The sequence below is a fragment of the Lepisosteus oculatus genome, chromosome 4 (assembly GCF_040954835.1).
Source record: "Lepisosteus oculatus isolate fLepOcu1 chromosome 4, fLepOcu1.hap2, whole genome shotgun sequence".
Taxonomy (NCBI): Eukaryota; Metazoa; Chordata; class Actinopteri; order Semionotiformes; family Lepisosteidae; genus Lepisosteus; species Lepisosteus oculatus.
Window position 1 is genome coordinate 29,602,079 of NC_090699.1, and position 24,784 is coordinate 29,626,862.

The window sequence follows — 24,784 nt, forward strand, 5'->3', positions numbered from 1 at the left end:
CTGTACTTAAGTATTAGGCTACACTTCTCTCAGAGACAACCTACAATCTGCCTGAACCCGAAAAGCATGTAGCCAATTCACTCTCTCTAATCCCTTAAAACCACTTTAGTCATGCAGGGAAAACCCTAATCTACAGTGAAGGCAGAGACCTGGGGCTGACAATGCCATAGTACAGTGGAGATGTGAAGCATTAAGAGTGAAATGGCTCTCTCCAGTGTTGGCTAGAAACTGCATCAAAATGTATTTTTAGACCTGTATTTTTAGATTTTTAGAAAACAAAATATATAAAGTCATCATAACCTTGCCTAACATTGCTGTACAATTTACTCTATTGTTCACATAAAGACAAATCAGCAAGGACACTGAAAAAAATAGGCTAGACTGCAGCAAGAGGACTGACCTACAGAACAGGCAGAAGTGTACGTAACTTTAGTTTACGACAAAAGGTGAATTTAGGGAGGCTTCAATGAAGCCTTAATTCTCTGGTGCTCTGTCAACACTCTCCAATACTCGCCACAATAAGAATGTCAACCATTCCATCCTTACTTGAACAACATGCCTCCATGTCCACTGTAAAACTGTTTCAGCTCAGACAACACCGTGATATAAACCCACTACACCTTAGAAAAGTTCTTTTGATTTGTAAGACAAAGATCTGAAAAATAATAATGCATTGTTACCACCTTATACACCTCTATTTTGCTGCAGTGTAATATGATAAACACTCTAGTACTAACAGAGATAGCATCCCTTTTGAGATGCAATCTTTCATCTACCCATATCCATTTATAGAGTGTTAACATCTCGAAGAATGAAGGCTAAATAGTAACTTTGCTGTCAGCCAGGGTGCCCTTAAAAAAAGAGAGTTACTTTTCAGAGGCCTTCCATGATAACACCCTGAGTTTCAAATCTGCAATATCTGGTCAACCTGTTTCATTAATACATACCTAATAAAGACGTGGACTACAAGTCTGTCCTTCCCAAAAACTTCACTTTTCAAAATGAATGTTTCCTTTTCAATGAGTCCAAGTCCAGAGTGCATAAGCATGGTTACCTTGTGGGTGTGGGTACAGACATTAAAAATCTAAAGATACCTGAGCCAAGACAGAGGATGCTGAAGCACACCAAGCCAAGGTTTTCACTTTTTGTTCAAAACATCCTGACACTCGTGAAGCCGTGCCAGTAGTGCCACTCACCAAGATTCTCCAGAAGACAGTGGCATAATGACACAGCCCAGACTCTAGAATTCCAGGCTGCATCCTAAAAGCTGACTGCAGGTCATTACAGTATGAGTCACTGCTTGATCTCCATGTCCAGCAGACTGGATTCTGATCTTGAAGACACAGCAACAGCTTGTGGAGCAGCCATAACACATCATAGCAAAGTATTGTCTTCAACTTTAGTACACAGCCAAAAATAAACACAAGAGCACTAAACAGTTGACACACGCATTATTGTATATATTGTGTAAGACCCATCTGACAAAGAGGATTGAGTTCTGATTTATGCAGTTTAGCTATTTCCAGGATTCTCCTTACAACTTTCGGACAGCAGGCTGCAAACAATCAGCCATCATAATTGGGTTTGCGCAAACAATCATATTGAACTTGGAATTGAACTTCGGTTTCCATATGTGAATCATGGCTATTTCCTACTGTGCCATCCACTTCCCAGAACTTATATTAAAAGAAGGAAAAAAAAATGAAAGAAAATCCATAATAAACAGTATTGAGTTTTCATTCACTACATTTTTTCTTTTACACATCCGACTTCAATCAACCCACCTATTGGCAATTGTTCTTTCTGAACTTCAGAAACAATTATGAGACTGTATTTACCATCAGATTAAGGTTTTTCTGTTTAGACTACATGTAACTGCAGAAATGTAAAGATATACGTTACTTACATAACATCCACAAACAGATCTACAACACACACAGGGCATGATAAGGCTTGGCGCTGGCAGGAAAGTAGACTTGTGTTCAGAAATGGAAAAGTGGTTTTCTAAAAGCCAAACATCCGATCTCTGAGGCCTTAACCCAAGTCTTTCTCAATCCAATTCCCTGGGATGCCTCTGCCTTCTGGTTTTATGTTCTAGCAGTTCTGTTAAGTTTCTTAACTTTCACTTTTTAGTTAAGAAATTTCAAAGTTAACTACATTAAGTTATACTGTTATGGAGAAATCAGCAGAATTATAGGAGCTAAACACTATATGATGTTCAATTTAAAGAGGCAGGAGTTAAGACAGTTCAGTTGGAAAGAGAAAACAGAAGGGCCAGGACTGAGAATCCCAATCTGAAATCCAGTGTCAAGCAGGGTCCCCACTGAGAGCCAGGCATAGTACCTGGGTCCACAAGTCAAAAGGTTTCTCAGCCGAGGGATTTCTGACAGTGTTGTCAGTGTTGCTTCTGTTTTCTAACAGAGCTATTAAACAGTGTTGTCTCCGTGGCAGCTCGGTCAAAGGAGGAGAGGTTCCGATGAAAGAATATGGAAGGGGTTGTACCTCCCGACCTTCTTTTCCACCTTCACTCCCATCCTCAATCCCCATACCCCCCATGCGAATGGCGACTACAGACAGGCACTTCCAAAATTCGCAGTCTTCAAGGCTATAAGGTACTTTTCAATTAGCAACAGGTTAAGACCTAAACACAAAGGTGATTTAACATCATAACCAAATGATTTCAATTAAGTAATTAGGATCAGATGTGAAATGAAAACCAGTGCACCCTGAGGCCCTCGAGGAGACAAGCTGCCACTCACCCTTCCCTTTCCCCACCTTTCTCTTTCCTTACATCCTTTCCTTTTCTCTTTTAGTGTCCTCTCTGCCTCCCATCCGACTTCGACCCCTCTAGCCCCCAGCATATCCTCCCTCCCAGATTCCCCCTTTTGCCACACTACCACCCAGCTGCCCCTCCGTGCGAGGCTCCGAAAGATACCTGCTGCGGGGTCTTCGTGGAAACGGCTGTATCGGCTGTGATCCAGCCTGGGCAGACAGCGCTCGATGGGGACCCAGACGAACGTCTCTGGACACAGCAAGTCAGAGGGCCGGTACTGACCCTGAGATGGAGAGACAGACGGGAAGGTTAAACAACAGCATGCTGGACTGCAGGGGCCCCTGAGCCTGCGCTGGGCAAGGAACTGGATTCAATCACCAATCTAAACAAAACCAAGCCAGAATGATTATACTGTAAACACTAAATGACCTTGGCAGGCATTTCTGCACCATTTCAGAAATATAAGTAGGTTCAGCCTGTAAGGATCTGAAAACGGAATATGAGACTGTTGCTAAACTGTTAAAGATGTAGCAGTGCTCCTCTTGGGCTGACCCCTCCCCCACAAACCTACTAAAGATTTTGTCTATATTTAAATGATTTAAATGGGGTTCAGGCATAAGGCCACAAATCGAGGGAAAAAACAGGTTAAATAATTCTGTTTGGATAAACATTTTCTTTGCCTGGTGGAAACTGCATCATTTACTTCATCATTAACATCAAGTGTGTAAATAAAACTTATTATAATATATATGACACCCGAAGAAAGCTCCACAGCCGAAACGTTGTTTCCCTTCTTCTCTTTTCAGCATGGAATAAGCCTTTAAGTTGTTCCCTTGCTTCCTACGCATGCTGACGCAGCTACCTACAGTACTTGAACTATTATTTTTTAAATATAGTTTATTAATATTCATATATCTTTAAAAAATATTATAGATACTGCAAAAAAGTTCTGGTATTAGAAAGAAGCCTAGGTGCACCCTTAACCAGAGATTAGGTGTTTGAAATAGTCTTCTAGGCTTTACACCAAAAATAACTATGCTGAGACCTTCTTAAATTATAACAAAACCCATCAGACAAAAATGAACAAAGAACTTAGACCTTTGAAATAAGCCACCCTTTCTAAAATATACTGTAAAGTCCTGTGCCCTGTTTCTCTGTGATAATACAAACTTTTGATTTCTGTTTGGACTGACAGAAAACATGAAAAACTCAAAAAAGCACATGGTCCTCAGTCTGCTTCTCAAGCTCATCATTGCAGCTGAAGGTACTTCACAATTAAAACAGAGGATCACCATTAAGGAAACTCCAGTGTTTACTGGCACAGCTCACTCCCATTCCACAGACATACACAAGAGTTACAGTGCGTCAATTTATTTTCAAATCACATGTAATCGTGTTTATTTCACAAGCAAATCTGAGAATTTCAGCACCAACAGCATGACTACAAAGAAAAAAATGTGTCAAACACAAGCAACATACTTGTGATGAGAAATGCAGACCTTAGCTCTCCATGTGGAACATTTGGGACAGTGTAACCAGTAACCAGTAACCAAGGTTGAACTTTTTTCTTCTGTATTAACAAATGTTCATACCTGTTTAAGAGATTTATGATTGAGTATGTGAACCAGCAACATTTTCTTTCATACTAGAATTTAAAGAGTGATTAAGAAAGTTTAACTTAAATATTTTAACTTCATTTTTTATGATGCAATGAAATCATAGCACTTTCAATTTGTCACTACCCTCCAATGAAAATATAAACACTCTCTGTTTATATAACAAGCATGATGTAACAGAACTCGTTAAGAAATGGATCAGAAATATAAAATTTAACTTCAAAAACATAGGAAAACATGATAAAAACACCAGCAAGTGAGGTGGAATTTGTGTACATGCAGATAAGATAAGATACTGGTAATATGAACAGGATAGAGAAATAGAAAATTACTCTTTAGAAAGAATCTCTTTTACTCACCAAAAGCTACTTTTGCATTTCTCCCCTTAGGGGATATATAAAATGTATAAAACTAAAAGCATGGATAAAATTTTAAAGAAAGAAAATACATTATATATTAGTATTGCATGGTTTAGCCCCTTTAACCTTAAAAAAATAATCTATAATTTGTGAATAATAAATATTATTTCATGACTGGAAAATGCTGTAATGTGATGTGATGCTGACAGGGCAGTGAAAGGTGGAATCGTTAACACAATGTAAAAACAAGGAGGCGAAAAATAGCTTTTTAGGGTTTGATGAGAGAAAAGGACTGAGCTAGCCTTCTCCGAACACCATGTCACTCAGGACTGCAGTAACGGGTTGGGGCTTCACTCAACATCTGGGAGCTGTGCAGGAGTTTAACACCCTGGAACCAAACCACAGCCTCACTGAAGCAGCCTGTCCAGGATCTTCATTTCAGATTAGATAATAGGCGCTGTCGCAACTCAGGACCCCTGATCTGGTGGTTCATTGGTTTGTATAGGGAAAATAAAACCCTCAAAAAACATGAAACAAAATGTAAAGCCCTTTCCTCATGTGAATAATCCTTCCCTCACTTTGTCCATGGTCAGACAGACACTGTCCACGTGAATGATGGGCCAACTGGCTGCTGATCGCAAGCCTCATTTTGTGTGGTGTTGCAGAAGAACTTCTGAAAGAGCACAGATTCATGCCGACACCTTGGTACAGATAGGAAGGGTGTAGCGCAGTAAATCTGATTACTGTTAAATGGTATCTGATGTCCTATCTACACCTACACTGTCTTCGAAAGCACCCGCATTTGAACAGAGGGCCATGCCTACCTGTTGCCGAATTAAATATAGTGCGACCCTCGCCTCTTTCTTACCTCCTCAGACACAGCCCCAAGGCAACATGCTTCTCCCCTTTCCAGTTCATGTAAAAGCAATTAGTTAAGAGCATAAATTGTAGCTATGTTGAAGAGCTGGAATCCCATGAAAACGAACACCTAGTTTTTTTACACTCTTAAAATTCTTGTTTGTGCAGACGTAGTGTACCTCCTTCTTGAGAGTTTATAGCTCGATAAACAAAACCTTGAATGCCCAGGCCAATTAGAAAAAGCAGAAAAATGGTAAAATGTAGAATACGGGGGGTAGCCAAAATGGAATACATATTAAGGAAAGTGATAGTTTTGCTTTACTGAGACCTTGTTAAAATGATCTGGGTTATCCATAATGATAGCATTAAATAGGACATTCCAATGTATCTGCTCCAGAGTTTTCAGCATGAGTGGTAATTAGTGTACTCGGGAGACTGTGGCTCCATGTAAAATAACTCTGGTGCTGCACTGCTTCCAGGAGTTTTATCAGCGTGCTGGAGCCACAGGCTTGGAATTTGACAGTCTGCTGCATTGCAGCTATTCCCTCTCTTTCACAACTTCCTCACTTATCTCCCATCCTGTGGCTGTAACTGCAGGCCAGTGCTCCAGCATTAACCCAGCTTTAACTGTGGTTACATGGATGCAGCTAAACCAGGCTCAAGGCACAAAACCCATTTAGCTTATTAAAGAGGGGAAACCTCAACTGACTGACCAGTGACCTGACTTATAATGAGTCACTGAGCTCTGTAACAACACTTATTGACAATAAGGCGAATGGAAAGGCTGTTGTTCAGGAGAACAATTTAGATCAAGAATATTTGTAATAAGTAAAACATTAAAACAGTATGAACAGGACAGAGAAATGTCTTTCTTAAAAAAAGAAATGTGTTAAACGGGTCTACACAATGGTCAGTTACTGGTGACAGAAAGGGAATTCGGAACAGCTCTGAAATGAATGAAAGTGCAGTAACTGCATAAACAAACACTCTAACATGGGACAGAGGTTTCTAGCAGACATTAAAGTTCTTCATCGTTCAGCCTTCACCCTTGGTATGTGTATTTGTTCCTATGTATCTCACAAACACTTGGGTAGGTGATTTTCTTGTACACAGCAAATGTACAATTTTTGTAAGTGCATAAATCTTTTAAAGACTGAGTACATGCTTCAATGCCATGTTTTAAATTCTGCTTAAGAAAACATTCCAACTAGCAGATCTGATCAATCTTTCAGAGGCCTTTCAAGCAGAAAACAAGGATAAAAAAGCAGGATCGTATCTGGTCTTCTGGGTCCGGGGGTGAACAGGGTCAGGCATGATTCACTTTCACACCAGCGCTGTCAAGGAGCAAGGCCACATTTCTGCTCTGACAGAGTAATAAACAAGTTCAGTTTATTTAGTCTCCTCTTACAGGGCCATGTTTTTCTTCATCTAGCATCAGAGCTTGTGTTGATGGACCAAGTGAGTTTATAAGCTCAGACACAGTAGAGTTTATTGAGGGTCTAAGAGAAGCCCCAGTAACAGACATGAACAGGACAAACATACTAAAATAGGCAGACATTAATGTGCACAAACAGACAGAGACACATACACTGATTCAAAACACACAATGAACAATAGCATGTTCATAGCAAAAGAAATATCTACACAGTCTGGGAATTGTTCTGGCCAGGGAAGGTGATGGAAGTCAATCTCATGATCTTGAAATAATCTACATATCCACTGTTCCTAATATTGTGGCCAGTAAGTGATTATGAATATATGTACATTTTTTCCCCAATATACACACTAGTACTGACATTTCACCTTTATTTTCCAAAACATATGGGATTGTTTCAGCTGAATCACTAACACGTTAATTATGTACAAATATTTTTATTGTGTCATGTTACACTATTACACTTGAATTACAGGTCAACATTAAAGAAAGCCTTTATTTTTTTCTCAAAGCCTAAAAAAAGCCCTGATATAGTCAAAGAATAGAAAAAGACACAACCAAATCTTGAAGAAATAGAGCTGAAACCCTGTATGCAATGTGATATAGGGAACTACACCTCCCCAACCTCCCCTGCTCACCACAACCGTCAGGGGCCAGAACACCAGATGTTTACCCAGTTGTGAGGAGTCCTGATGGCTTTTAATTGTTTATTTAAAACAGACAGCAAGGAGAAATTAAAATCAAACAAATACTATTTCTCCAAACATTGCACTGTAGGTGGTCTTGTCCAGTAAAAACAAATTGTGCAGAACTATTTCTGTCAAGTTCTGGTGCAAAGGGGAAATATTTATTTAAGTTATAATTTTCAGAAACTGAAATTATGGGATGCTTGATAGCCAGACTGGTGTTTACAGTCACTGACAGTTCAAAAAGTTTATGTGAATGTGTTAATACACACGGGATGTGAACAATAGCTCATTAATACTAATGGGAAACAATCAAGCTGCTGATGTCTCAGGAAGAGAGAAGATCTTTGTGCATAGCAAGGCTCCTTACAAAGCTCAATTCACTTTGCTTTCTTGTTCTTACAAGCCAACGAGCTACAGACTTATCTGATGTTGCAGGGTTATATGACCTTACAGGATCAGCGAAGTATGCAAAGAAAAAAGTATGCTTTTTAAAGACGTCATTTTCAAAACATGCTATAAAAATGATGACAGATTTAAATAAACAATATTTTTTGCCCTCCTTTTTTTAAAAGCAAGGCTTTTCATTTAATGTTTTAATTTATCTTGCATGCTGGCTGCAGTCTCTCACTGCAGTGTCTTCTCCCTGCAGTAATGGAAGAGCTCCTGTGCGCAGATGTACATCTACTTGACCTGGAACATGCCTTTTGCAAATGAACCTATTAGGAAAATTTATTTTTTTAAAATGTATACAGCATTAAAGAATTCGAATATTGTAACCCTGTGTCTGGAAAATTCAAGACAAAATCAACACCACCAGTTGTTGGGCTGTTACACCAGTTCTATTAGCTTAGATGCCTAACAAGTCTTCCTGTTTTCACCTCCTGGTGAGTTCTTAATTACCCAATAATACCAATTGTTTGGTTAACTTAGTTTTTTAAGGCTGTAGAGATGTGATGTTTTTAGGGGAATCCAGGGCCAGAGAGCTGTATGTGTACTGATGGCATGAATCCCTGGTCATGAGAAGTCCTTTTATCTTGCTAGTCAGAATTCGGAATGTGGCTAAGCCTCTTTGATCATGCAAGGACTTTGCCCATGAGTTGCTGAAGTATGTTGTGGGGTAATCCCCTACTGGCTAGATATCTCTTAACAAGAAGTGTCTCCTTGGCTCACTGGATCTTATGAAGCTGCCTGCAAACTAAAAATTCAATATCTAGTGCTCTGTAACTTCTCTGCGTCTGTGATTAAAGGGTTTTGACTCTCTATGTAGATCGGAAGGACCTCCTCTAGAGGAAACATGGACTTCTGTAAAATAGTCCTTTTGTGCATTATTTGAAAAAGAGGACAAAAATGACAAACTCTTATTAATGAAACACGGCCCAAATCTCTCACTGTTCTGCAATATCTGTCAATGGTAATACATAGCTGTAGTATTAACCTTCAGGAATTCTTTGTTACATAAATGTGGGCAAGCTGCAGCTTCATGCAAGTCTGGTGAGGAGACAGCCTGAATAGCTGCGTCATGTGTATCCAGTCAGAGATGCCAAGCACCCTGCTAGCAACAACCAAGACACCAAGCTGGCTGGGATAACCATGCTCCAAAATCAAAAAGAATGTCAGGGCTTGGAAGCCATAGGTGCATCCCAGGCACTACTGCTTAGTGTCACGGCCAACATCACAAGGCTCTCTCACAATGCCTGACTGAGCCTCTTTCTGCACCATGCCCTCTCACAGCATCTAAGGCTAAGGCCTTTGGATTACTTGCCATATAGTCTACATTCTGCTTACACCTGCATTGTAACTACCTAAAAAATCCCAGTTCAAACAATGAGAGGGCAAGAAAGTCTGGAAAAAAAGTTCAACAAAAAGAGTCATTCTAAGCTGCAACAACCACCCACCTAACACAGAGCAAGTCTAATCCTGAACTTGCTGTACGGTTCCTCACAAGTTTTTACCTGCCACTAAGGCTCCAGCAAATACCTGAAGATTTGTACAAGAAAGGCACCGTTGTGAGAAACAAGTTGGCAGTACAAACTATCACAACACAGCCCCAGTCATGCTTTGTAACAAGCTCAATTTGCTCAGAAACACTGCTGACAGGGGCATTATCGTGGCGCCTCAGTGACTTAAATCACATTATTATGTACTTGTCATGTTGTGAAAACAAGGCCGTACCCTAAATTATTCCCAGCTTCCCAAACTTGATTCACAGATGATGGATAATGTGCTATCATGATAGATATGTCACAGGCTAAGAATTGCTCTCTCGCATCAATTAACGGTATAGTCCACAGGAATGTGTCAGGCCAATCTGCTTGCCCAGAGGAAAAACAAGATCTAATCTTTCTTTATTTTTGTCTTATTTCAGTGTTAAACCCTCTTTTGCTCCCCTGGCTGGAGAGGCTGGTTCCAAAAAGGCCTAGCCAGGGGGTAGAGAAAAGAGCCAGAGACCACTGTGTGTCCTCACACTACCCGCAGAGAGGAGGTGAAGTTTGAATACTTATCCCATGAACAAAACACTAACCCAGAAAATATAAAGTGATAAAGCATTCCAGCTTCTAGTTTGTCCTGCACTTCACCCACTCACTGCTGTGCCAGGTGCGTGTCAGAGGTTGGTCACTTCCCTGTGAATTCCGGTGGTAGGAAAATGTGAAGATTCTGGGTCCAACACCATCAAACACCTGGCAAAAGTTCCAGAAAGAATCTCTCTTGCTCTGCAACATGTCAGGCCCTGCTGCAATGATTTTTCTAAAGACTTTTAGACTAGTCCAAAGAAGGGGTGCAACAGGCATACTCTTTAAGAATAAGGGAATATAGGACAAAGCAAGACGTGAAACACCTTTCTCATGTGGCTGTTGTCTTATCAGTTGAAGACTCTTATCTGGTGCTTTTTTAAGAATCTCAACGAATCTGCACTGTATATTTTTATTCAGATATTCTTGATTCTTGATGTTACCAGGGAAATGAGAATCTGGCATATAACTACGGATGAGTGACTTTGAAATTTATTCTAATGAACACATACGAGTTGAATTTCCAGCACCTTAAATTAAAGTCTTTAAGCCATTAATAATAAATACTGTTTCCATTGTTTTGTTTTATTTTGTTCTAGCCTCAGGTACCTTGTCAATGCTTATCAAAACAGGTAGAGCTTCAATTAAATTATTTAGAATAGCCTGATGCTTCCCCATTCCTGAACGTTTACTCAATCGATTTCAGAAAAAAAGTATACTCAAGCTGAACAGATAAATCATAAGTTCTACTTCTGTAGTTTAGGGACAAAAAACTGTTCATTTTCTGGAACCACTGTAGAATTCAGAATATGCTGAGTGCTGAAAATCAGAAACACGTCTCTTAAAGATTTCAAGTTGTCAAACACAACACAGTAACATCACGAGCTTTGGAAGAATGGAGAATTAAAGGCTTTGTGAATAATAAATGCCCAGGAACTAACATCATAAGTGAAGAATCCTACTGCAGTCCTCTTCCCCTCTTTTTAAACAACAACAGTCAAGAATCCCCTGTGCTCAATGAAGAAGAGATTTGTAAATCATAGTCTCATTATATTTATTTTGCTGGTAAGCAACATACTGCTCTCACCGGGTAAAAGCATTGTTTTATTCTAAGCAACTGGATCAAATAGGATTTATGAAAAACTAGGAGCTCTCGCACTCAGAGCTAGAGCTCATCTGATCCTCGCACTGTATATTCACAGCAGGCACCCTGCTCCCCAGAGCCCTGATCTCAAACACCTTGTGGTGCTCCAGTGCAAAAACTGTAAACTATAGGCATGCTGCATACTGTTGAAACAGGGTAGCAAAGAATCGAGAGTGAACTTACACAAGATGGCACTGTGAAGACATTTTTTCTTTGGAAAATGGTTCATTTAACCTTTGACTGATGGTTTTTGGCAAAACATACCAATACTATTTGACACCAGTAAAGGTATGATTGCAGGGAATTCAATTAAATTACTGGGGCATTATTTCTGAATTATGCAAGCCATTTAACACTTTCAGATTCTGTGTTAAAACTCACTTTTATAATCTACCTTTTAATTGTTCAATTGACTTGATTAGTTTATATCCATCTCTACTGTTTTAATTTAAAGCACCTAAAGAGGATACCTCACGAAAGGCACTAAATAAAATAAAGATTTCAGAAGAATATAAGGAAAAAAAGCTACAAAGGCAGCTATTGGGATTGACATCTCCCAGATCATCATTTAAAACTCCAGTTACTTTAAAGCTCATTGTACTCCCTGTCTCACTACAGCCTCCTATACCTAAAAAAACAGACCTCCAAAATACTACAGCAAAACCAAGTTCTAGTTGAATGTTATCAGGCACTTTCTTTCGCACACCGTTTTTTTGGGTTATAATCACAATAAGGCATAAAGACTGGCTTAGCTGCTGGGGCACTGCTGGTGATAAAACACTTTCTCATATTGCTGGCACTAACTGTATAATAATAATAATAATAATAATAATAATAATAATAATAATAATAATAAATAAGGACACCCTTTCCTGTAACTAGACTATTGGTTTAAATGTGTCACACTTTGAACAACACCTTTAAATCCCCCTGGAGTCCTTATAGGTAGAACTGAGGGGAAGTTCATCAGGTGTTTTATGTAATTGGCCATCAAGAATCCATAAAGCTACCTATTTAACTTTTCTTTGCATTTATGAGAAGTTTGATAGTAATTATTTTTTCACATAATACATTCCTTAAGTAGAAAGCAGTTTCCCTGTCTCCAGTTTTCAAATATCATTTACTCCTTATTTGTGTAATAAGAACACTTACTGGGTAATGATGAGAAACAGATCCTTCTGTAAATCAGTTACTTCTCTTAGGAAAACTAGACGTTGAAAAGCAACCTAAAGGTGCTTCTCACCACAGAGTTAATAGGGTTTGAAAAGCCACACCTTCCACCTGCAGGTTCCTGTAATCTGTTGTCTTTCATATTAGCTCCACTTTCCTTCCAAAGGGAGCACATGCACTAACTGCACACCTGGCAATGAGGGGAGGCTAATGTGACAGTTTGAGTTAATCACCTAGTGAGAATGACATGCCTGACAACCGTTTCCAAAAGCAACATAAACACAGCAGCATTTTCTGCTAGTAAATCCAAATGTGGAACTCAACGGTTGATAAAAGCCTTATTTATTTCAGTAGGCACTCAATCGCTGAAACACTGCATTAAAAATCAGGGCTGTGCTTCTATCTTTACCCTGAGCTAAAATTGCTCCAATAAATCAACTTCAACACATCGCCAGCTTGCAGAGGCAGAATGTGATATTCTTTTAACATTATTTTTAACTGTTTTTCCAATAGTGTTGATGTGCACAACTCTTAGTGAACTAAATGTCTTTAAACGAACTGAATTCATTTGAATCACCTTTTAAACAGGGTAGTTTCAGTAACGCTAAACAAAACATTGGCCAGATTGTGTCTGCACAAATGTTTTACTGTCAAAGAGGAAAATACCGTGGATATACTGTACTGTATATACAGATATATCTGCACAAGCATTAATGTAAATATCCACATGATGGGTAACAAAGCTGAAGAAACTAAATTGTTGACAAGCAGTAAGTAGAGGTAAAATCCTGCTTTACTCTAAGAACACTTTAAATGCTTCTGAGCTAGAATATGTTCTTCTGCCTCAGAGATCAATCTGGACTAAATTAGTGCCTGGTTTTCTAAAACTTCCCACATTTAAGATGCACCAAAATAATTAGAGGAAAGATGTGGGGAAGCTGACAGCAACCAGAAATAGACCAGACACACTTCAGAGCCACAGAGTTCTAGGAGAAGCTTGTAAAAACCATTAGCATCCAAAAAATATTACCAAGTCATTAGACCATGAACCTAGACAAGTGATTTGGTTTTTGATTACATCACTTTACCAGTAAAACCTAAATTAATATAACATCTCAATGAGAAATCCCAGGCATCATTTGTCTTCATCAGCCCAGATGCAGAAAGGAATATTCTTATTTCAATTTTTGTAAAACACAAACCACAAAATATGTAGTCCAAACAACCTGAGCATGGTGAGTCCTCTGTTGAACTGTGCTTTTATTAAATATTAAATATGTTATACATCCTATGTAGGGAATTTTACAATCTAGTGTTTGTGTATGTTAATAAGACATATGCAAAAATTAAAAGAGCACAGCTCATTAATATAAGGTGACGAATCATTTACAGAAATCATAGATAATTATAGCACAATGGAAAATGGTTCAACGTTCAATGAATTTCTTTTGAAGATGTGACTTCCCAGTCTCGAGAGGGTTTTTCTAGGTTCATTACACTTGACTAAGCCGTTTCAGGGTACTGCTACCCCTGCAGGACACTGGAAACATCTGCCCCTGCAGCCTGCTCACCTCGCCCTTGCTCCCAGTTTAACAGCTGCAAGATGAGACACTACAGCATGCAGGCTAGCAGCCTACCAGCTATTGACTGAAAATGTGCTTGATTTTGCCTCTTCAAGCCCAGAATTGCAATCTTCAATTTAAGGATTTACAACTAACAAAGGACTTTGGTCAGCAGTGATTTTCATTTTAATTCTACATTTCTAAAGTACCTGAATACAGTTGGTTTAATTCAAGGAAGTGCGATTGTTCCAGGTATTTTGAACATTTGGTGGAGTTGAACATCCTTTTTACTGCACATAATCTCTATGGATTCAGAATAGCATCCTGACCGACCAAGCTACCCCCAATATGTACAGATAAACTACTGCAATAGGTATATACATCTAGAGGAAGATGACATCTATTGTTATGGTTTGGATAATTTTTGAAGAGCTACTGTGATCTCAAAACAAACAAAAACAATCTTATTTCAGTCACGGCATTTTTCCACAAGTACCAGAGTAGGTCCTCGTATCTCGGTGCAGATTCTGCATCTGCAGCCTGTCTCTATGATCACTGGCGGAACGTGTAGCTCCAGACTCTTATGAATCAAATGTCTGATGTCTGGCCTGGGGTCCTTGCTTGGAAGAAAAGGCCTTGTAAACCTGGACTGATCAAAGTCCGGACAAGTTTTTTAAGCACTGCTTTATTAGCTCCGAAGCCTATTATGCATACCAACTGGACTAGTTTTCCGAAGCAAGATTTGCACAGGTTTCCAAGAGTTAGGAAAAAATCAACTTCAAAGAATGGTTCTGCTCTTTTGCCCAGTAAAAAAAAATAAAAAGCCAAATGTATAGCAGAACCCATTAAACATTTCAGATCTCATAGCCAAAGAGATACCATATCAGGGGGCTTCCTCCGGCCTGTGGAATACCACTCGCACCGTGACAGAAAAACACAGGTTTACAGCCCCGCTCCGCGAGACAGAAAGTCATGCTGAACAGTGGAACAGCTCCAAGAGGGGCGGTGCTGAGAACAGTGTCTCTCCAGACACCGAGGCTGTGTGTGAGAGACACCCACACACACCCCCCGGCCCCCCCAGCCTGGGGACTGTGCCAGCTGCCACGGGGGTGCAGCCAACTTTCTCAGCTCATAAAACCCCTCCGTCCCACCTACAGCTGTCTGTGCTGGGGCCTAACTCCGCTGCACAGGAGGGTGAGACAGGGTCAGAGTAAGGCTAACTGAAACTACACCCATATATTCGCTTTAACAAGACAGGCTGCATCTTTATTTATTTATTTATTCATTATTAGATGACTAAACATGCCATTCATACTACTCAGAGCCTTAAGCACTTCTTGGCACAACAGCACACTCCTATATTCAGCCCAACTTGTGTACTGCAGATTAGGGAAAAAAACAACAACATTAACACATTTACTATATATATTTTACCCTAGTTTTTAAGATTACTTGGGTTATGACCTCAATTTATTCAGCTTTATTCCCTATCACTCAGTAATCTGAGTTATTCTGGGGAAATAAAAGTTCTGCCAAAAAAATGGGAAAAAAAGGCTCTGGGTGTGAGCAGGGAGTTTCGGAAGATATCAATGTAAACTGACTAGATAGCCTTTAACAAATACTGCACACCATGCCCTTACAGCATATAACCCAGCATTCTTGACTAGGACTGGTTCTTCAGGTACCAACAAGGAGCTGCCATGTTTCTGTGATACTAGTACACAGTTATAATGTGCTTCTAGCTCAAGATAGTCTATTTAGTCTTAAATGTTTTTTTCAGTTATAGCACTGCTTACTCAGCCATACCCAGAATGAAACAAAACTGGACGCAATGCGTTACTCTTAAACTCCAGTAGAGGTCTCCTTTTCAAGAGACCAAGTTCATATTTGTAAGAATCCATCTTAATACTGTACATCCTAATTTACAGGCAAAAACAAAAACAGGAGATAAACATTTCTGTCTAAGCAAGACCAGCACTTCAAGTGGCACAGAAGGGATTCATAATTTTAATAATAGGTACATCTCAGGGATCCCCAATTCTATTCCTGGATGGATGGTGTATCAAATGGTTTTCATTGGCTCATTATTGGCTTAATTAGAGCAGTTTAATAGCTTCCCTCTCAGCTGCTAGTGCTTTGCAGACACACCAGCCCTCAAGGACTAGGCCTGGAGTTATCCTAGTATGAAATATACATACATGGGAGAGTTAAGACTGGTGTTTTTTGTAGCATGATGAAGAAACTTCATTGTTTGAAAATACAGACATATAAAATGGATAATTATTCCAGTTTTTAATTCAATTGGTAAGCTTTTTTTTTTCTCATGAGAGAAAGAACTGTTTAGGAGATCAGTTAGAGTGTGATTTCTGCCCTACTGCAAACAAAAGTCTCAGAATCAATGCCTTTTAAAACCTGCTTCTCACTAGGGTGGGGTCAATCCAGAATTTTTGAATTTACTTCAATTCAATTCTCAAATGGGAATTTGATTTGAATTAATCCCAAGGACAGAGATTGGAATTGGAATAAACGTAGAATTTGATTCCATAATATTCAAAGAAATTCCATTCTTAAAACATGACTACTTCACTTATTTTGATAGATGTGTCTCAGCCAACTTCCAAAAAACATCTGTTATTCATCACTGCAAACAATATTGATTTTCAATATCATTCATACATATTAATCTACAGCATTCCAAACATTACCTTAATTAAAGCTTAAAGATTTCAAAACATTGTAATTGTATTTTGGTTTTAAATGTTAAAAGCACTACTGTGGTTCAGTATCAATTGTTTTCTTAGCTCGTTTCTCACATAATTGTTTACTTATTCACTCCTCAAGGACCATAATACCCAGTGTCAAATCACAAATAACCACAATATAAAATGTTTTTAGAAACATTGTTAGACCTTAAAATAATTTAAAACATTTCAATCAAAAGCTAACTTGAATTTAATTTATATTGTTTGCTTTATTTTAAATGCAACTTGCTTTATTTAAAGTTGTCAGTGTTCAATTCTTTTCACCACAAGTTCCTCAAATCTGTTATTTTAATTACATCTATGTGGCCTGAACAAACTTCCTAGCACGCTGAAAATTTGCTCTATGAGGGCAGATGATGGCAGAGTGCTTGCACACAACGTGTGCAAAGTTAGGTCAGCTGCTTTGGTTTTCTTTTCAGTTGACAATCAGTATCCTCTTGCATGGTAAGATGAAGTTGGCACTTCATGCAAATCTGGAACCATGAACCTTTGACAGCCATCAAATGGTTGTCATCTTTGGAAATAAAGAGGTGAGCTTATCTGTTAATTATGTGATTCTTGCACCAGCTATGCACCTGTCCAGTTTGAAAAATGGATCACGGGTGGCAGTCATTTGGACCTCTTCATGTTTACAAACACCTGGTGAGGTGTTTTTCTGTTGAGGTGATTCTATTGTTTGCTACTGCAGGTCACCCTTAATTCTTCCACAGCATGTCAAAGACTGCAAACACATGCAATAACATAACTACCTTTGACGAATTTCTCAGCCTGATGTTAATCTGGGTTCCTCAAAAAGCTCCAGTGCCTCTAAGAGTTTCATCTCATAGTGCAAGGGAGTGCTGCCATGACTACATTAGAGGATCATCTTCAACTGGCTATGCCAACAGGTGTCATTTTCCAGCTCGAGTATAAAACCTCCTCCAAGAGTTCATGGGGTTTCGGAGATGTGTGACAAAATGTCACAAATTTTGGGGATCATTACCATCAAGGACTTGATAGGGCCTGCTTCTTCAATTGCATCCTGGACAACAAGCAGTACTGTATGCATGAAATATGGGCTCTGTTCAAAGACAGCTGCCTCATCTCATCAGTTTCACAACCTGGGACCTCTAATGGGGAAAACAGAACAAACGCCTGCACCATGTTGGCGACATTATTAGTCTTGGTCACTGATACTGTCGTGCAGTGTATGCTGCAGCTTGCAACAGTCTGCTCATACACTACAGATGTTTTCTGCTGTATGTTTGTCTTTGAAGCACTGACATGTCAGTGGGAAACTTTGAAGAGAAATCTAGAATGAAGTAGCCTGTGATTCCAAAAAATGAGCTCATGTCCCTGCTTGACAACAGAGCTTCAGAAAAGGCAGATGTCTTCAGCTTTTTGCATTGTATCCCTCATATCATCCTATTTTTAATTTCTGGACATTTGACAGAAAATCATTTTTAAAAATCAAACATTTTAACCATGTTTCAGACATTGTCGGGAAAATATGAAATTGCAATTACAATCAATCAGCATTGTTTCTTGTGATGTCTAAAAACAAATAAGGCATTCATGTTTTTAAAACAAGTCGATTTTCATTGAATTTCATGGAATTAATTCAATTTCTTTCATTCCATTTCAAATTCTCATGTTGTATCCTTGAGACTATTTCAAATCAAATTCCAAGTCAAGAACTTAATTGGAATGCATAACCAATTTTCAGTTTAATCCAGCACTGACTGTGCTCTGCTTTCCACTATACAGTTTGGGAAAAAAAGCTGCTAGCTTGCCTTGATTACTTACCTATACTGTACATTTAAGTGTTCTAAGCTATAAGACCTAATAAAGACTCTTGTAGAATGCTGAGAATTATAAATATATAGTATATGATATCCAGTCTAGTTAGACACTAAACACATGGGAATCAGGTGGAAAGGTTGGATGATGCCATGACAGTGACTACAGTTATACTGGGCACACTGAATGGAATTCACTTATATAAATATACTTTCCAATCCTGTGTCATATCTTGGTAGATTTGTAACTATAAAAAATGAAAAGTACTTTTCTGTAACCAGGGAAAAAAACTTTTTTTCTGGAACAAAAGTCTTTGAAATATGCCAGACAAGATTATAACCACATGGTCCATTAGTGTCAGCATGTCACAAATAAAAACCCAGGTCTTCACTATTATAGTAAACCCTCAACATATATTATCAGAGTCCAATAATAGGCAGTTTAAACAAAGTGGTTAGACTGGATGAACAAATCAGAAACCACACAGAAGTCTGATGTTTTTTTTCTGGTGTTTAAGAGTTAGAGGCTGCTGCATGATGTCGGAAAAAACATTACACGTTTCTGAATTAGAGCAAATTTAAATGAAGAATTATGAATGGAAACGGGATGAGAATCTCTTGACAGTACCTTGGCCTGCAGATTCATAGCTATCCGAGAATAACTTATTCATCAATCTGCCCTGGGTCTAATTGCATAGATCAAGAGTTGTTTATTTTTGTTAGGACATTTTGTTTTCAGAGGAGTAAATTCAAAAGGCAAAGTCACAAGTTTTTGATGGATGCATTATTGGTTGAAGAATACCATCTGTCCCAAAATCTCATCAGATATCCTTTGTGAGTATGATCAAATTGTAGATGCATAATTCAGGTCCATATAAACACTCGCTAGCGCAGCATTTATGCCAGATTTTACCATTCATAATCATAGATAGTGTGAGGGTGTCAGTCATTCTGCCTGAGCAAGCAGAGGGCTGCTGCCCATGTGAACGTGTCACTGTGTTGAGGGAGACTGTCTCTCTGATAGATGAGAGCTCATGGTCACTGTGCCTGAGCACACTCTACAGACTCTCCTCGGATGAACTCACAGTTCACCAGCTCTCTATTAATGAAGAGAAAAGAGAAATCTGACATCAGTGTAAAAAGCCAAGAGAGAAGAGAAAAAATATTGACTTTAAAGTTTCATCCTTTCATTCTGTGCCTGGTTTTAAGAAAGGTCTGGATGAGCTATAGTGAAAGAAAAAGGTTCCGTGTTCGTCACACGTAATATCACCCACCCATATATTTAGCCTGAAAGGAATTTCTGGACAAAATCTGTTTTGTTTTTTTACATTTGGCTACCTGTCATTATAAATAAATTCTCTTGAGTGTTGTGTTACAAAACAGCAAATACAGTTACAAAATACAGCAGGTAGCTCTAAATAAATCAATTCATCAGTACTGACTTCACTTTTAATCAGCTGATAGAAGGCATTTATATACCAATGATCCACAAAACACATGGCAATGATGTAAGAAACCTAGAAGATAACACTTTTTAAGAGGCAATGGATCACTGAACAGAGCGTATCTGTATTGCATGGGAAACGCAGCCCTTATCAGTCTAATAGATGGAGAGTAAGGACACAGCTCTGGCAGTCTCAGCATTTCAGCCGAAAAAGATCAGCTGTTCTACTTCCAGTGTTAGAATAAATGCCTTTCTTTCCCTTCAGTTCATTTTCTCTATAGGAACCACAATGAATTAAGAAGACTAATATCTACTTTTACTTAACTGAACCCCCGTAAGTCTTTTCCATTTAAATTAAAGAGTGAAATACTACTCAGGAGGGCATGAACTGCTCCAGATGAGACGTGAACCCATGAACACTAATGTTTAAGACAGTAATGTGGCAAACAGAGTCTTTCTGGTGGCAAGAGGTCACAAATTAGACAGGATTAACGTCCCCCTTGTGTACCATTCTGCGGGTAGCTGGTCTCAGCAGGCTGTGATCTTGAATTAATCTTGCTGGCAGCTCTCCTCAAAACTGGTTGTCAAATTAGCCTCCAAACTCTGCGGCACAAAATCCCCCCCAAATGGGAACAGACCCATCACAACACAGCGGAATACTGAGGCTCAACTCCGTTCCCTGACCGGAACATTGAGAGTGCCCACCCTCGGGAAAAAAGGCATTCAAGAACAGCAATGTCCTTTCCTGGACAGTTTCACATACTGAGACACTTCAAAAGCACAGTGAGATGTAGCAGAAGTTGTACAGCCTGAGGAATTTCATCCCTTTCAGTACCAAAGCGCCACAGGGCAAGCAATAAAAGTGGATTGTTTTACAAAACCTTCATAAGCTATAAGTCATGAGGCTCCTGGGAGTTTCACTCAGGCTAGTGAAGTTATATGTCAGTAATGGCAGTATTTAAGGGTTTCAGGGCAGACAACGGGACTGATCAATAGCATAAGTGCAGACAGCAGGAGTCACAGGCTGACCAGAGCAAAGAAGCTGTTTACAGCTGTCACTGTTCTGCTAAGTTTGTTCATGACATAACCTTCATTCACATAGAGCTTGGCAAAAATAACACAGATGACCCTAATACATACCGTATAATACAAACTGGATAATTTCTTTTAGCATATTTGGGCTGTTTGTGTTCTGGTGAGTGGTGACATATACATATATACATGCATTTAATTTTCCCAGTACTAGTGATAATAATAATGTTTATTTTTTCACCAACATCTAGACACACAGTACCAGCCTTACAAGCTCATTTAATAGGGCAGGGCCTTATACATTTGGACATACATTCATGGATACATAAATTAAATAACTTATACCCCAAAATTTCTCTACTCTTGCTTCCTGCTTTCCTAACTTTAGACACATTCACAGAAGAGAAATTATCCCCAGAAATGTAACTGTGGCCGAATTATTTCTCCATACATATCTCCACCTCCATATGATTTATGGCCCATAACAAGCTGGGACAACATAGCACAAAGCTGCATGACTGTGTTTAAAAGGAGATTTCTACTGACACAGTGTGCTGGTGAGCCAGTGATTAATGAATTCTTGCTGATCCAACACACAGGAGACCAGTTGCATAATGCCAGGCTCAGCACAGTACTATAAAGCTCTAGCCTGGCCTACATTCTGACAATCCCTTCAAGACCAGCGAGATACCAGCTGTTTGTGAGGTCTGTCTAAAGACCAATGTCAGTGTAAATGGAAAATGGCCCCTTCAGCTGCTCTGAAAGCTACTGCTTTACTATTACGCCTTCAATCTTCCATTCTGATGTTTGTCAGCATTGCACTTTGAAGTGTAAGCACATTAGAGAGAGTCATGGACAAAAAAAACTACAATATAATATACCATAATATATCATTCAATCCTCAGCTAGCTGGCAAAAACGCGCTCCGTTCTGAACACATTTACAAATGTTACAAATGGTTAGAGAAACAAGGGTGAAGTTTAGTTCTTTCTAAGCAATTAACCCATTATTCTAAGCAATGATTCAGCCACCTATAAAAGCTTCTTGTTGCTGACAATAACTTTGAAGTAAAAATGAAGATTCACCCCATACTCCACTAAAAGAACAGACGTTTTTTCCCTTGCTGAAGTGTTGCAGCTGTTGGGTAGATGCAGTGGCCTCACTACACAGGTATCTAACCTTTTCTGTCTACAGGCTGTGTACCCAGCAAAGCACTGGAATTGCATTCAGAAACATTTAGCTAAATGACCATGAAATAAGTATGTACACAGACACTTGACAGCGCAATGCCCAAGTAACTCCGGTCAGTAATCCCAAATGCTCGTGCCATATAAAAACCATCTGGAACGGCCTGAGAGTTAAGTTTTCCCAACAGCATTTGCCCGTGCTTGGATCTTGAGGAAACTGGGTTTGCTAATCACCTATTCCTCCCCATGGGATAAAGGGAAAGCAACAGATTTCAGAAAAACTGGATGTTTCTGAAGGCTTCATCAAAGATGATGACTGATTGACATCTGAGGCTTTATTTTGCTTGCCTCCATTTGTTTTTCTCTGATATTTATAATATATTTACAATTGGCTGCTCAGTTGTTTCTTGGCAAGGTCTAGAGTTGATTCTAGATGTGGCATTTGCATCTGGAGTCGGTTGCTGTTGTCTCTCAACAGGAGGCCCAACATGAGTCATTGTTTCATTTCAAACCCAATGTGCTGGAGTACAGAGCCAAAACAACAACAATTGTGTCACTGTCCACATACTTGCGGACTGCACTGTATGTATGCGTATTGTTGTTATTGTTGTCGTTTTTTGCCTTTTCCGCCTGTGTACCAACTGCTGCTGTAAAAACAAATTGCCCCCTCAGGTATAATAACAAGTCTCCCTCTCTCCCATTATATTTATTGAGAGGTATTAAAAATGCAACAGATGAGTATAGGAACCTGTGATAAACTTGCCTGTGGAAGCTCAAGGAAGTATCTCTAAGGTCATAAGGTACTAGGAAGATGGAAAAATTGTCAAAGCCAAATTGGTTAAGCAAAAAAACTCAGGCATACAGAGAAACACAGGTAAGAGAAAGTCTAAGCATTTAAAGCATTTCTCTAATGGACAGGGCAAGACTCCACTCACTTTAGCCCTTAAGAGTCTAAATCTGTAGCTGGCATTCATTAAACAAATAGGACTAGTACAAAACAATGCAATCGCAGACAGACAAAATAATAACAATACAACAAGCGATGCTGACAAACCAGAATGCTGTTACACAGGCAAGTAGAAACATGAGTGTGTATAGTAGGTATGTATGTAAGGGTGTGTGCACAGACAATGACCTTACAAAAGGTCAAGAGATGAAGACAAAATGTTATTATTCATAACAAAACCAATATGCAAGTACAACCAATGTGTAGCATTTTTAATTTGTCTCAGTACATTATCTGCATACAGAAATAAATGTGTGCTCCAGGCTCAGTCCGAAAGCCCCCTTTTCCTCACCCGGCTATCAGCAGCGGAAGCAGGGGTAGATATACTACCCAGCAACAGGATGCCCTGTGCTCCTCACCTCTGATGGTGAGAACTGTGTGACCTACCCTTCCCCATCACACTCTATCTAACCAGGGCCACAGAGGTGTTAAATACCAAAGACAGCACCGTCAGCAGTAGCGGTAACCAAAGATAAAAAATAAAAACCTTGTGCTTTCAGGGACACATCAGAGCAGCGTCCCTCGCCAACTCTGAACTCCAGCCTGACTCCCACAGCCCCTTTGTGTCCAGTTTTAATTATGCACTTATTAACAAATAAACAAAGGATCTCCTTTCTGCCTCCATGGCTAACAAAACAAGCAATACCATTCCCTGAGTGATAACTTTATTGAGCACCCCGGAGGAAAAAAAAAGCCCATTTAGAGCTCCAGTACAGTGAGACCCATAGAAGGATAGAAGGCATTGGGGGCAATGAATGGGCTATTTCCTGCCTGATGCTGCCATTGAGCAGGCTGTGACAGAACTGTGAAAAGTTTCCCCACTCTCCTCTCCATTATCCAGAGTCTGTTTCTGGCACAGCTGCAGAAGGGAAGGTAGTGTGGTGGGGGGAGGGGTGGTTGGGCATCAATCAAGGCGAATGGCAGCTAGAAGATGTCCGAGCTGTGCAAGCTGGCCACAGACAAGAAGCTTTGTTATCCTGTTAGCTCCTGGACTGGATGGCACAGCTATACAGAGGCAGCCTGCAGCTCCTGTCTCCTCTGCAATGTATTCTCTCTCATTGCATGGCTCTGTCACTGACCTTTCCCTCAACTATAAATTATTTCTCCAGCCTTGAGCCCCAGATGGCTTTTACATCAGTTATTTACATTCCTTTTCAATAAATCAGCTGGTCCCAATTCAAATATTCTCAAACGTGCTTTGTTCCTTAAATCCTCCATGACCCATCGTCATTCTTTAGCACGGTGATTGCTTTATCATTTACCTTGATGACTATATTGATGTTAATTGATTTAAAAAAAAACACAATACTATCCTCCTTAGCTATTACAAGGAATGCCCAATCCCCCCTATCTATAGACACACCAAAGCTGGGCTTATGTGATATTGTGATGTGATTTTACAGAGGCTGAAAGTTTTGCTTCTGCTTGGCAAGTCCATGCCACTCTCTGAAAATACTGG

The 24,784-nt window shown here is 39.4% G+C and overlaps 1 protein-coding gene across 6 annotated transcripts in view; it reads right to left on the reverse strand.

Moving 5' to 3' along the window:
- The window catches only part of LOC102683106 (arginyl-tRNA--protein transferase 1), a 98,252-nt gene that overhangs the window by 15,271 nt on the left and 58,197 nt on the right, over nucleotides 1-24,784 (reverse strand). For all 6 annotated transcript variants that reach the window (XM_015346792.2, XM_015346789.2, XM_015346788.2 and 3 more), the window contains one exon: nucleotides 2,936-3,056. In XM_015346792.2, the coding sequence (XP_015202278.1) occupies nucleotides 2,936-3,056 (121 nt within the window). The remainder of the gene's footprint in view (nucleotides 1-2,935; nucleotides 3,057-24,784) is intronic.